Source organism: Periophthalmus magnuspinnatus, chromosome 4 (assembly GCF_009829125.3).
Source record: "Periophthalmus magnuspinnatus isolate fPerMag1 chromosome 4, fPerMag1.2.pri, whole genome shotgun sequence".
Lineage (NCBI taxonomy): Eukaryota > Metazoa > Chordata > Actinopteri > Gobiiformes > Gobiidae > Periophthalmus > Periophthalmus magnuspinnatus.
The window spans coordinates 312,328-325,394 of NC_047129.1; the positions used below are offsets into that span (position 1 = coordinate 312,328).

Consider the following 13,067-nt stretch of genomic DNA (forward strand, 5'->3'; position numbering starts at 1 on the left):
AAACAGGGTTGTGGGCGCGTAGCCAGGGGTAACCAAGGACCAGAGGAGAAGCGGAGGAGGACAGGACATGAAACTGACGGTTCTCTTGGTGGTTGCCGGACAGAATCACGGTGACAGGTTCTGTGATGTGAGTGATGTGCCCCAGAAAACGTCCATTGAGCCCCTGGGCATTTAAGGGGCGTTCGAGGGGCTCCAGGTAGACCCCGAGCTGCTCCGCGACTTGGGCATCAATAAAGTCCCTCTCAGCCCCGGAGTCGATAAGGGCGGAAACGCATAAGGTCTCTGTGCGAACGCACAGGGTGGCGCTGAGCCGCAGTCTATTAGAAGAGTCCAGGATGTGTTGCTCGCCCACCAGTACTCCCAGTGCTACTGGTGGGCCCCCCCTTTTGGCCGAACTGGGCAAGTGACCACATAATGTCCGCGCTCACCGCAGTAGAGGCAAGCCCCGGCCAGACGACGCCTCCGTTGACGCTCCTCGGCCGACACAAGGGTCCTGTCGAGTTGCATGGGCTCATCCGGCGGGGGCGGGGCAGCGCGTGGCTCCGGCGGGACCGGTGACCGGCGTCTCTCTCGGCGACGAGCCCGTAGGCGGTTGTCTATACGGTGAGTGAGGGAGATGAGGGTCCGCAGGTCGGGGGGTTCGTCCCGGGAAACCAATTCATCTTTCAAAGTCTCGTTCAGGCCCCGCACAAACACAGCCCGCAGCGCGCTGTCCGTCCAGTCCAGCTCCGCCGCATGTGTCCAGAACTCAATGGAATAATCCGCTACCGTCCTGGAGCCCTGGCTGAGAGACAATAACCGGGAGGCAGCATTGTCCTGGTAGTGCGGGTGGTCAAACACCAGCTTAAACGTGGACACAAATTCATTAAAATCCAGGCTATCCACAGACGTCTTCATTAGGCGCGCCTCTGCCCACTGGAGAGCTCTGCCCCGGAGTAATCCACATATATATCGGATCTTGGTGGCCCCCGAGCTGAAACGAGAAGGGCATTGCTGGAACATGAACTCGCACTGGAACAGGAATCCGCGACAGAGGTGAGGTTGTCCAGCATACGGCTCCGGATCCGTGCCTCTCGGCTCCGGGAGGCGTGGTGGCGCTCCAGCTGCAGCAGGCGGGGTGACGAGGAGCGCGGCCACCTGGTGGTTAAGCTGTGCCACCTGCTGGGACAATGTCTGATTTAGCTCCAATAGAGTTCGAATGGATTGTTCGTGCTGACCCAGCACCGCCTCGGGGTGAGAGTGCGTGAGGCGGCGCATCTGGTCCGGATCTGAGCCTGCTTGGTCCATAGTGGCCAGACCGTTCTGTCGTAACGGTGCGGATAGGACCAAAGGATGCAGACCAGAGCAGTTTTAACAGTGTTTATTTACAGCGGTGAAAATGCAGTCTTTAAACAGGTCACAAGAGCAGGTACAGGAACCGGGGAGCGGGAGACGGGTCAGGCGGGTGCGGTGCAGGTAGAGGCGGGCAGGACAGGACCAGGACGGGGATAGAAGCAGGTGCGGTACCAGGGCGGGCGGAGCAGACGAAGACCAGAGCGGGGAGCGGGCGACAAACCAGAGACCAGGACCGGACAGGAGACGAGACGAGCAGGAGACGAGACGAGCAGGAGACGAGACGAGCAGGAGACGAGACGAGCCGGAGACGAGACGAGCAGGAGGCGATACCGGGACTGGAACGTGACGGCAGGAGCTGGGCGAGTGGAGGCAGGAATCTGGAGGGTGCATAAATCCAAATGAGCATTTGCAGGAAAGTACCAAATAACAAAGCTTAGCTAGAAACATTCACGTTTTACACGCGGACGGTCTGGCACCGAGTGTAGACTGCCAAGCCTTCTTGTACTCAGCAGCAGGTGGTGGTGATTAGGCTGATGCACCCCAGGTGTGCACGGGAGGAGTCAGGCACTCCACCCAGCTCCAGACACACAGGTAGGGGAGGGGGAGAGAGCACGGGAGGACAGGGAAACTGACATCATGACAATATGTTGATATATGACATTCATCTTTTTGTTTAAACTGTTTCATATTAGGAAACAGAGAAAATCATTGCTGAACTCAATGAGACCTGGGAGGAGAAACTTCGCAGAACTGAAGCCATCAGAATGGAGCGGTAATGCAAACCAGTTCAATTGTTTTTACAGTGCTGTAAGTGTAAAATAATACAGGGGAGAGTATTTATTACAGTAGCATGTGTCAATCAAACCCTCACAGCCCCCCCACACCCAGAGCCATGTTTTCTTTATATTTCTTCCCTTGGTACATTTACAGTATAGTCCAGGCTGTCACATTCTACTACTAAATACTGTTACTGCTACTTAAGTACTGATTCTGGATTTATTTTCCATGACATGCAATATATACATGTTACTGTAATTTGTAAGACCATCAATAAAAAAAGATTGTCTGGGGCTCCCAACTTTCTTAGAAAAGAATCAGTTTTTCCAATAAGAATCTAATTTAGTGACAGGAATTCATCAGCATTGGCTCTAACCCCCTTAAGGCTCATAACACAAGTGAACCAACAATAGTAGCTAAATCAGTATGGACATATACTTGTGTGTAAAAATGTCTGTTCTGTTCCCTTTATGTAGAGAGGCTTTGCTAGCAGAGATGGGCGTTGCAATGCGAGAGGATGGTGGGACACTGGGAGTATTTTCACCTAAAAAGGTAAGAAAATAAATTAAAAAATAATAATAATAATAATAATTTAAAAAATAATGATATATATATTATTTATATATTGTATATTGTGTTTTTAACACACCTTATATTGTTTTTAATAAATATTTATCCTAATATTGTTTTAATAATTTGATCCAAAGCCATCAGATAGTCCTAGAAAACCAGAGCCTGTGTTTATCGACACAGTTGGGCTGTTTTCACCCAATGAGGTTTGTGACTCTGAAGTGTTGTGTCCTCTCCTTCGGTGAAATATTTTATCTGGAGCTTGTCCTGATTAAACTATGAATCTGTGGGTGTACTTACTACTACAGTCTTTGCACCGATTAAAAACTAGGCTATCCTCTTCTGCATTATCTAATCACTCCAGGCACCCAAGGCCCTACTGGAGGTTTGGGTGTAATGAACTGATAATGCTTCTGTCCCTGTTTCTCAGATTGAATGTTGTTAGTTTTAGCCTTTAAACACTCAAACACAGTGAAAGGGGGCATGCACGCAGGGGAGATGCATGATTTTCATTATCTCTAATTGTTTGATGTTTCTCCTGTCCATGTTTCTCCTGTGCACTGATGTGTGAGAGGCAAATGCTATATAGTCCCTAACATATGGGCACATCAAAATGGTCTATTTATTAATTCTAGTTATTTAATGTGTGTCTTTGTCCCAGACTCCACATTTGGTGAATCTGAATGAAGACCCTCTGATGTCTGAATGCCTCCTGTACTACATAAAAGATGGAATCACCAGGTGAGATACACATACAGATGGAAGAAAGTAATCATAAAATTCTGGCCCTCTTGTTTTGCGATCCACATCGCAAATTTGCATACATTTTTATATATTATGGATGATTGTCAGACCTTACCAATTCATACACCACATTTAGGCAAGGTGAATGAAGTGTTTTGCCTAAGGACACAAAGGGTATGCATTGGTCAGAGCTGGGATCATCTGATCACTGTTGCCCCTTTAATGTAAATGCTAAATTTTTGCATTTTGGAGCACATTCGGCATCCACTATGCATTTTAACTTTTTTGCTGCACTATATTTCACAAACTGTCATGTTACAGAGTTGGGCGTGAAGATGCCAGCAGCCGTCAGGACATAGTGCTCAGTGGACACTTTATCAAAGAGGAGCACTGCACCTTTACCAGTTCATCAGACGCCAATGGAGAAAGTGAGATAACCCTCCTGTGCTATATATTGGTCCATGTGTTTACAGACAGGAAATTAAGCCTTTACTGCTGTCTGCCTCTGTCTGTGCATGCAGCTGTGATATTGGAGCCGTGTGAAGGAGCAGAGACCTATGTGAATGGGAAGAGAGTCACTGAGCCCACTGTCCTCAGATCAGGTCAGAAATGATCTATTATTATCAGCTAAGAAATATATGAACCTACTGTATATTGAACTATATGTGCATTTCTTTTTTTGATTATCAAGACTACTTTATAGATAACCAACAACTGGTTGAATCCCTTTAGGAAACCGCATCATTCTTGGTAAGAGCCATGTTTTCCGGTTTAACCACCCGGTGCAGGCGCGAGCGGAGCGGGAGAGAACGCCCTGCGCAGAAACCCCCTCGGAGCCTGTGGACTGGGCCTTTGCTCAGAGGGAGCTGCTAGACAAACAGGGCATCGACATGAAGCAAGAGATGGAGCAGAGGTATTTTAAAATGGGGAGACTTGTATAATTAATTTATTAGCCACTTTTTGTAGACATTCAATAATGAAAATTATTGTAAATTCAATATATATTTACAAAAAAAAAAGTTTACAGCCTACAATTTAAAGGAACCCTAACTCTAACTACATGGTTATGATCCTAATATGACTTAAGTTTAGTTTTGAAATTTGGAAGTGCTTCTCACACACATGTTGAACATTTATTATAATGGGCCCAGGATCCTTTCTATTATATATAATCACAAAAACCTTTCCATTCACCTGCATCAAATCTCAGTTAAGACCATAGACTGTATATATAAATAAACATAGCTAACCTGCTAGCTGCTGTGTTCCAAATAAGAATTGAGCATGAGGGAAATTCGGTTCCATTAACTCTGGCTCCAGTTCACTTTCTATTGAAAAAACGTCTCCTCTCTCTATAACTGTTGCTGGCAGATTAGTCATTTTGGTATTAACATGTTTGTAATGTGCTTTGTAGTTCACTATATTGTCTGTAAATGAAGATATGAACATTGATAACAGATCAATGAGCTGCTGTCTTTCGCAAAGTTTGCTCCTGCTAGCGGTAGCAACAGATTTTATTGACAGCCATGCTAAGTGCCCGCGCCCTACTAAACAAGCGTTGCGGGCCGTAAGGGGCATTACCTTCAACATCCTCGCTCCTTATTGGCTCTTTGGATGATGCGTGTGGTCGTATTTACAAATATGGAACCCTGTTCCAGATTCGGCCCTATAACTGCTAGCCTCGATGAGCTTAATTTGGTTGGAACCAAACTCTTTGGGTGACGTTACACTCCCTTGGTCCACTTCTTTATACAGTCTATACAATGTTGTGACATCAACTGAAACTCAACAATATTATCAAATGAAAAGTGTCAGAGGAAATAAAGTGATGTGAGTTATGAGGAGGTAAATGATTAAATGGGTTTTTTGTTTGTTGGTGTCTTCAGGTTGCAGGAGCTGGAGGAACAGTATCGCAAAGAGAGGGAAGAGGCAAACAACCTACTGGAACAACAACGACTGGTACTTTGTCTACAATATAAGTAATATAAAGTAGACCAGATTGTATTGCCATTACAAATTGCTTATATATTTAGTGTTCTGGATAATGATCACCTATGGCAAGCTAGGTTTTACTGACTAACCCATCATTTTCTTATCATTTATTGGGCTTCTTTGAATTACATGACAACACAGAACAGCTGTTAAAAATTAAATGTACCCTGGATTTGTGCTACTAATTAGCATGAACGATTAGAAAAAAAAAATTACGTGTGTGTGTGTGATAATTGGATTGGAGTGAGATGTTATTTTCCTATGAAATTGAGATTCTTTATTTACTTCATAAATAATTCTTTATTGTCACTTTTATTATTTTATGAACTGTGTAGGATTATGAGAGTAAACTGGAGGCTCTTCAAAAACAAGTGGACCGTTGCTACCCAGATGCTGCTGAGGAGGAAGAGGAGCCAGAGGAGGAAGGTATAAAACTGCACAGTACAATTTTTATTAGGGGTGTTAAGTTATTGCTAATGCTAAATAAATATAATGGTTTTGCCTTTCAGTTCAATGGACTGAGAGGGAGAGAGAGTTGGCCCTGTGGAGTTTCCGAAAGTGGAGATCTTACCAGTTCACCTCTCTGCGTGACCTCTTATGGGGCAATGCCATTTTCCTGAAAGAGGCCAATGCTATAAGTGTGGAGCTCAAGAAGAAGGTTCAGAATTTAGTTATTAAATCTTGCGTACTGTGTAAAATTTTAGTATTTATAACCCTGTTGCTGATCTATTGCAAACAAATTGAATCAAGCTACTAACCATGCATTTTTAAAATCTTATTTTGTTGTCATTTTTAGGTACAGTTTCAGTTTGTGCTGCTGACTGACTCGCTGTACTCGCCCCTGCCCCCGGACTTCTTGCCCCCAGAGGCAAATGATGACAGAGAGAAGCACCAGTTCCCACGCACCATTGTGGCTGTGGAGGTGCAAGACCAGAAGAACGGAGCCACACATTACTGGACCCTAGAAAAACTCAGGTAGATATACATTGTATACAAAAATATATCTCTAAATTTCATTTTAGAGGTATAGCTGAGATTGGCCTTATTTTTATTCATAACAACAATGCATAGGCTTAAGAATGAGTACATTAGAGGGACAATTCAAGTTAGATCACTTGGAGAGAAAGTCATATTTTACCAGACTGATTTGGTTTAGATGTACTGTAGAGCGAGAGTGAATATATTATGGATGGATGCTGAGGCTAGAGCTGTGTGCCTAGGTGAAGACCTTGCTGGATTTATGGATGTAGTGAAAGGGCATGAAGTTCATTGTATTAGAGAAGAAAAAGGATAAATAGGGCATAGGACAGGGTCAGATTGAGAGAAAGAATACAAATTAAACTGCACTAACAGCACTAATTACTCAAATGCACAAGTGCTAATTGCTCCTTTGTATTGTAGACAAAGGCTTGATTTGATGCGGGACATGTACGATCGTGCAGCTGAAGTGCCGAACAGCTCCACAGAGGACAGTGAAAACGTCATGACCGGAGGCGACCCCTTTTACGACCGCTTCCCCTGGTTCAGGCTGGTTGGGAGGTAAATGCCACAAAACAAGAAACATTGAGAGAAATTAGAGTTTTTTATCAGGGTCAACGAGCCAAAGAACTCCCCAAAGGACAGTCCAATTATAACACTGGGCGGTAGCTGCTACTGGTGCATTCAATATCAAAGCACATTAATTGGGAATATATATATAATATATAGTAAATATTGAAAATACATGTAATTACAACATTTTCAATTGACTGTGCTTTAAATAAATATGGATCATATGAATAATATAGTCTTCACTGTAGCAATGACTTGGGGATTGGAGAAAAGATATTTTTGAAGGATTTCTGTTCTTGCCTCCCACTCAAAACCTGCAGATTTTTTTTCATACAAATTTTGGCATCTGGCCTTCTAATCTCTCCTACACAGTCACAAGCTGTGATTATATAACTGTAGCAGCCTGTGAGCCTTTCATTCAGCTCATTGTTATGCAGGAAGAAGTTCATTTGAAATGTGCCCTTGTATCTCCTAATCTCTGCTCTGACTCATAAGATTTAATGTAAACCTTCTATGACCTGTGACAAAAAATAATTCATACAAACCATTCATTCCAAAAAGATTGTAACCAGAGAACTGTGTATAGAAGTGTTGTATTTTTAATACATTTAATTGAATCTCAACGTATTCAAAAATGCTGGTAGCATTACATTTAAAATAAAGCATATTCAGCAGTATTTTGTTTGTCAGGATTATTCTCCTACAGCAATTCATTGTATTTAGCATCAGAAACTGAAACAGAAAATAACTTATGGGGGGTGTGTGTGAGGAAAAGTGTCAGTGTAAACAGAAGCACTCAATCATATGACAACATCACCAAGATAACATAATTACAGGGAAGCAATCATAATTAAATTTTTATTTTCACATCAATCAGCCCTGTGCACACATATTAATGAATGAATGCTTGAAATACAAGCCTTAGTGGACATTGCCCTCTGTCTTATAACTGTGGAACATTGCCTGTCCCAATGGTGGAAGTGCTGTGAATGGCAGCACAATAAGGACAGCATTTGCAGCTTGCTGCTTTCTGTCACGTATTGTCCATGATTAACTCACTGTGTACAGCCCTCAGCTCTGCGCCTCTGCTGCTTCTGCCTCTCACTGTACTAACCCAGTTCTGTGTGTGGCTACACCAGAAACCCTCTATTCAACACGTGCATGAGTGAGCGCATGAGCGACCCCACCCCGTCCCCCACCCCGTCCACATCTGAGGTCACCGAGCTGGCCGACACACAGCGGGACGGGCGCGGGGCGGAGGGCGAGGACGAGCTGGAGGCTCTGGATGATCTCGATCAGGATATATTTTTGGATGACTCGTGCTTGGAGCTGGATGATGATGATGATGATGAAGAGAGAGGGGTGTGCCGAGGCTCCTGCGAAGGCCTGGACCCCTTTTACGACCGCGCTCCTTTGTTCAGTGTAGTGGGCAGGTTGGTGAGGTCTCGGAGCAGGCTGAGAGGAAACTAGCTCTTTCACATCGGGAAGTAATCTTTTCACAAACTAACATCAGATTTGTGGTAGTAGTTTTTTATATTTTTTATTTATTTATTTTTCCTTTTTTATTTAGCAATGTTGTTGATTAGCAGTTACCATGTGGTTGTTAATAAACCCATGTTGGCATCAAAATTTCCACTCATTAGCCTGGCCAGTTGGACTTATTCACTGTGAAAGCGATCCCTTTGACACTCAGTTCAGACACATTTTTGTATTAATTGAAGAATTAAACTTGGGTGACTGGCCAGTCTACTATTCTTGAGTTTTTTTTTACATTGTTTACAGTAAGTGCATTTTGTCATTTTGCCATCAAGCCCACCACTTTATTTACATCAGCACTTGTTTCCTTAAAGGTCCAAGCAATGTTGATGCTCAGCATCTGCTTGTTTTTGTGTCACAGATGTTTAACTTGTAGGGGTAGAAGTATATTTTATTTAAAACCTGTTCATATGCACTGACATGTCTTATAGATGACTACTCCTTCAAAATTGTTTAAATTGTTGAAGTAAAAATCTCAAGTTGAAAGAGCTGGTTTCTACTGCAGCGGTCTCTTTTAGGCATGCCAGAGCACTAGCATTTTTTTTATTTTTCAAATGAATTTTAGCTTCAAGTCCACATGTTCAGTGCCCATCACGAGGTGCACCTTGATTTCTGATGTGGTTTTTGTCCAGTCTAGAGCTTTTGGCAGTTTTTATTACAGCTGAAACATGTGATGATTTCTTTTTCATTTGCTTATGGTTCCTTTGAGTCCAGAAGTATTAAAATGATTTTTGTTTACATTTTTTTGTCCTGAGCATGCCTTATTTGCACCTCACCAATCTTGTCATATGCCTTGTTCCCTTAATTTACACTTTTCATTTGTAAATGTTTATTGGCTTCAACAAAATGATTAGTCCTTGAATGGTCCATGAATGATGAAGTTGAAATCTTGATTATATGTGGCCTGATAACAATCTTCAATTGAACAATCTAAAAACAAAAATAATAGGAGCTGGTTTCTTGTCCATTTAGTTCAGTAGCTCCTAGCCTCATCAAACCTTATCAGTACAATGTCCATTTTTTAAATTTGCATGTTACCACAATTGTCCTGATAATACAATTGACTAAACGGTGAGGAAAGCCCCCATATAGTAACAATAGTAAAGGGTTTATCCATGGCCATCGCAAGAGCCGTTCCAGCTTCTGTTCAGTTGCTTTGCTGCTCTATGTTCTGTTGTCCAGTCCAGTAATAATATTTTTTAATTGCACACTATGGAGTTTTAATTTTGACAGCAATATTTATTGTATTTCCCATTCTTGTCTATGTTTTTACAGGGCATTTGTGTATCTAAGTAATCTTTTGTACCCGGTTCCTTTGGTTCACCGCGTTGCCATTGTCAATGAGAGGGGAGAAGTCAAGGGCTTTCTGAGAGTGGCAGTGCAGGCCATATCAGGTAAGGATTTTAGACTTTGTACTATTAGGCATAATATCAGACAAAAAATTATAACCACCTGCTCAATACACAGCCTCTTGTAATAGACATCGCCTTTCCCTCTGAAACTGAATAGCATTTTGGTCATTTCGGTGGCTGTAGTTCAGTGGTTCTCAAACTATTCACCCCAGAAAATATTCGTCACTACCACCAGATCTAGTTCAGCTGTAAAACAGGACTATGCTATAACTTGAATAGTTCTAAACTAGGACTAACCCAAAGGACAAAATTTACGAAATAATGAAAGAAGTGCAGATGAGCTGCACTTTTTGTATGCTTCCATTGGCACATGCACTATAGTTTGCGAAACACTGTTGTAGTTCATCTGCACAGGGCACACATAAGAGATGCTGTTTTGGAGACGCTCTGACCCAGTTGACAAGCATCACCTGCTTTTCCTCATTGATATTATTTATTTAAGAGTTTTCGGTCAGTTGGTGGTCATATTGTTTTGGCTGATTTCTGTACAGTGGACATAAAGTACAGGTTGTGTGTGACTTCTTGAGGGAGTGAGGTGAAGGTGCTCTGTGTTTCCCTCCAGCCGATGAAGAGGCCCCAGACTATGGCTCAGGAGTGAGGCAGTCCGGCACCGCCAAGATCTCTTTTGAGGACCAGCAGTATGAGAAGGTACTTCACACAACTTTCATGTATCTATCTGTCTATGAATCAAACTAATTTTTGAGGGAATTTACAGACATACAGTTGGTGGGAACTTGGTGGGAAAAAAGGTCTTATGAAAGCTAATGGAAGGCTAATGGAATGGAATGCATAAATATGCATTTTTATTTCTTATATAGCTTTTTTAATAAGCACAAATTTTGTTCATTCCATACTTGGTGGTGGTAAGCTATTATTGTAGTTCGTGAAGTAGTCGTTTCTGTGTAGACTCTGCACACCCGACTGGGCGACAGCACACTGTCTCACTCTTGACTCACTTTTATTCTCACAAAGTTTCAGTCCTCAGGTTTAACCTCTGACCTTCCTCAGGTTTAACCTGAGGAAGGTCAGAGGGACCAAAACGTTGACGAAACTCTGATCTTCAAGAGTAATGAGTGAGACAGTGTACGTGAGTTTTCTTAATCTTTCAGAGCTAGTGAAGTAGTAAAATATGACCATTCAGTCTCTGTTGTGCTTTTCTTTAAATATTATATATACATATATCATATTACTATTCATGGGAAATTTATTTGAGCTGTGTGCATTGGAGATACAAAGTTAGAAAGAAAAATGAATATTGATATATTTTCATGCATGTGTTGTTGCACACCAAACTATAAATGATTATGCTTTGGGCTTTAACAGTTCCAGTCTGAGTCCTGCTCTGCGGGACTATCCCGTAAAGGTGTGTCCCAGGAGGAGCTACGTATCGTGGAGGGAGAGGGGCAGAGCACGGAGATGGGACCTTCAGCTGATGAAGTGAACAACAACACATGTGCGGGTAATTTTATTTTAGATGTGAGAGACAAGTCCAGTCTGTAAGTCTGTTTTATGTTCACTAATGTACTTTTAAGTGAAAAACCTATAGCTATAGACAATTATTCTATAACAAATACTATATTTATATTTTTGGAGATTTTGATGTAGGAATAACTTGATTCAAATTAAAAAGATAATTTGAAAATACTTTTATCTGACAGTAATAGTAAATACACATTTTTTTCTTGCCCAGATGGCCAACACAGCTCAATCACATCACAGAAAACAATAATGCTACAGTATCACTAATACTTCTGTCTAGACAATAAAATGCATAGCATGTAAATTTTAAAAATCAAACTAATGTTTTTTCCTCACAGCTGATGCAGATGACGATGGCCCTGCGAAGGCCGGACTGGAGGAGGCGAGCCTGGAGCATCTCCAGCTTGGAAATCTTTTCACGTTCAGAGTCACGGTGCTCCAGGCCTCTAGCATCTCTGCAGAGTATGCTGACATCTTCTGCCAATTCAAGTGAGTATTTCAAAGTTATCATGAATTTAACTTACATGTGCTGTTTTGATCTAATTATTCTTTTTTTTCCACAGTTTCATCCACCGCCATGATGAAGCCTTTTCAACTGAACCCCTAAAGAACACAGGTCGTGGCCCACCTCTAGGCTTTTACCATGTTCAGAATGTAAGACATGCTTAAAAAGAATAGAAAAACAATACTTCATCCTTAATTGTTTCCTTTTCTAAAATTGCAATTTGTATGTAGATTGCTGTTGAAGTTACCAAATCATTTGTCGACTACATCAAGACTCAGCCAATCGTGTTTGAAGTTTTTGGACACTATCAGAAGCAGCCTTTCCTCCCGCTCTGCAAAGATGTTATGAGGTACTGAACAACAAATTTGGGTCTATTTTCTATTTATTAGGCCAATATAAATCATCATTGGCCTAGAGATCAGACTATGACAATGCTTGCTAACGTAATGGTTATGATAAAACACACTATAACCTAATATACAGTTACACTAACAGTAGAAAACCTCATAGAGTGAATAGAGTTAATTAAATTATTAGCTGAAATTACACATGGTAGATGAGATACTTTTAGCCAAATGAATCAGACCTTTGTAGACAGTTTTTTTTTTTTTTCTTATGTTTTAGGAGTGTTGTATTTATGTAATGGATTTTTAATATTATTTCTATATTATCTTGTACATAGCCCTCTCCGGCCCTGCAGGAGACAGTTCCCTCGGGTCATGCCTCTTTCTAAACCCGGTACGTCACTCCTTCACTCTGTCCCATCCTCATTTATGTATTTAAATGTATGTCTGTGTACTGCTGTCCTGCTTCAAGTCATGTCATGTTAGCTTCATGTTGTTGGGCGCAAGCAGCAGACTCCGAGACCTCCCCGGACCGTGAGAAAACCTTGGACTTGATCCGTTACCTTGTTCCAGACGTGTTGAACGGGGCCTTAGTGGACTCTCTGTCAGGACACGCCCTTTCAGCGGCTGGCCTCGCTGCTTCTTTCATCATAGAAGCACAGGAACGGGCCCAGCTCCCTGCTCCACCCATCTCTATCTGTTCAGTTATAAAAGCACAGATGCCCGGTTGGTTTTAAACAAGTCACATCCAACAGGATCCTGGGACTCACTGTCTTTTTATATCCAGCTATGATATTTTAAGTTCAAAGTAGTGTTGATCAA

At 42.1% G+C, this 13,067-nt stretch overlaps 1 protein-coding gene across 1 annotated transcript in view; it reads left to right on the top strand.

Moving 5' to 3' along the window:
- kif1aa (kinesin family member 1Aa) overlaps positions 1-13,067 on the top strand; it is a 50,575-nt gene that overhangs the window by 26,455 nt on the left and 11,053 nt on the right. The window contains exons 16-35 of the mRNA XM_055221175.1: positions 2,028-2,107; positions 2,589-2,664; positions 3,344-3,423; positions 3,748-3,854; positions 3,948-4,028; positions 4,159-4,339; positions 5,313-5,385; positions 5,754-5,844; positions 5,928-6,076; positions 6,215-6,393; positions 6,820-6,957; positions 8,109-8,402; positions 9,781-9,899; positions 10,480-10,565; positions 11,241-11,376; positions 11,735-11,885; positions 11,960-12,050; positions 12,132-12,250; positions 12,584-12,639; positions 12,756-12,971. Of these exons, the coding sequence (XP_055077150.1) occupies positions 2,028-2,107; positions 2,589-2,664; positions 3,344-3,423; positions 3,748-3,854; positions 3,948-4,028; positions 4,159-4,339; positions 5,313-5,385; positions 5,754-5,844; positions 5,928-6,076; positions 6,215-6,393; positions 6,820-6,957; positions 8,109-8,402; positions 9,781-9,899; positions 10,480-10,565; positions 11,241-11,376; positions 11,735-11,885; positions 11,960-12,050; positions 12,132-12,250; positions 12,584-12,639; positions 12,756-12,971 (2,503 nt within the window). The remainder of the gene's footprint in view (positions 1-2,027; positions 2,108-2,588; positions 2,665-3,343; positions 3,424-3,747; positions 3,855-3,947; positions 4,029-4,158; positions 4,340-5,312; positions 5,386-5,753; positions 5,845-5,927; positions 6,077-6,214; positions 6,394-6,819; positions 6,958-8,108; positions 8,403-9,780; positions 9,900-10,479; positions 10,566-11,240; positions 11,377-11,734; positions 11,886-11,959; positions 12,051-12,131; positions 12,251-12,583; positions 12,640-12,755; positions 12,972-13,067) is intronic.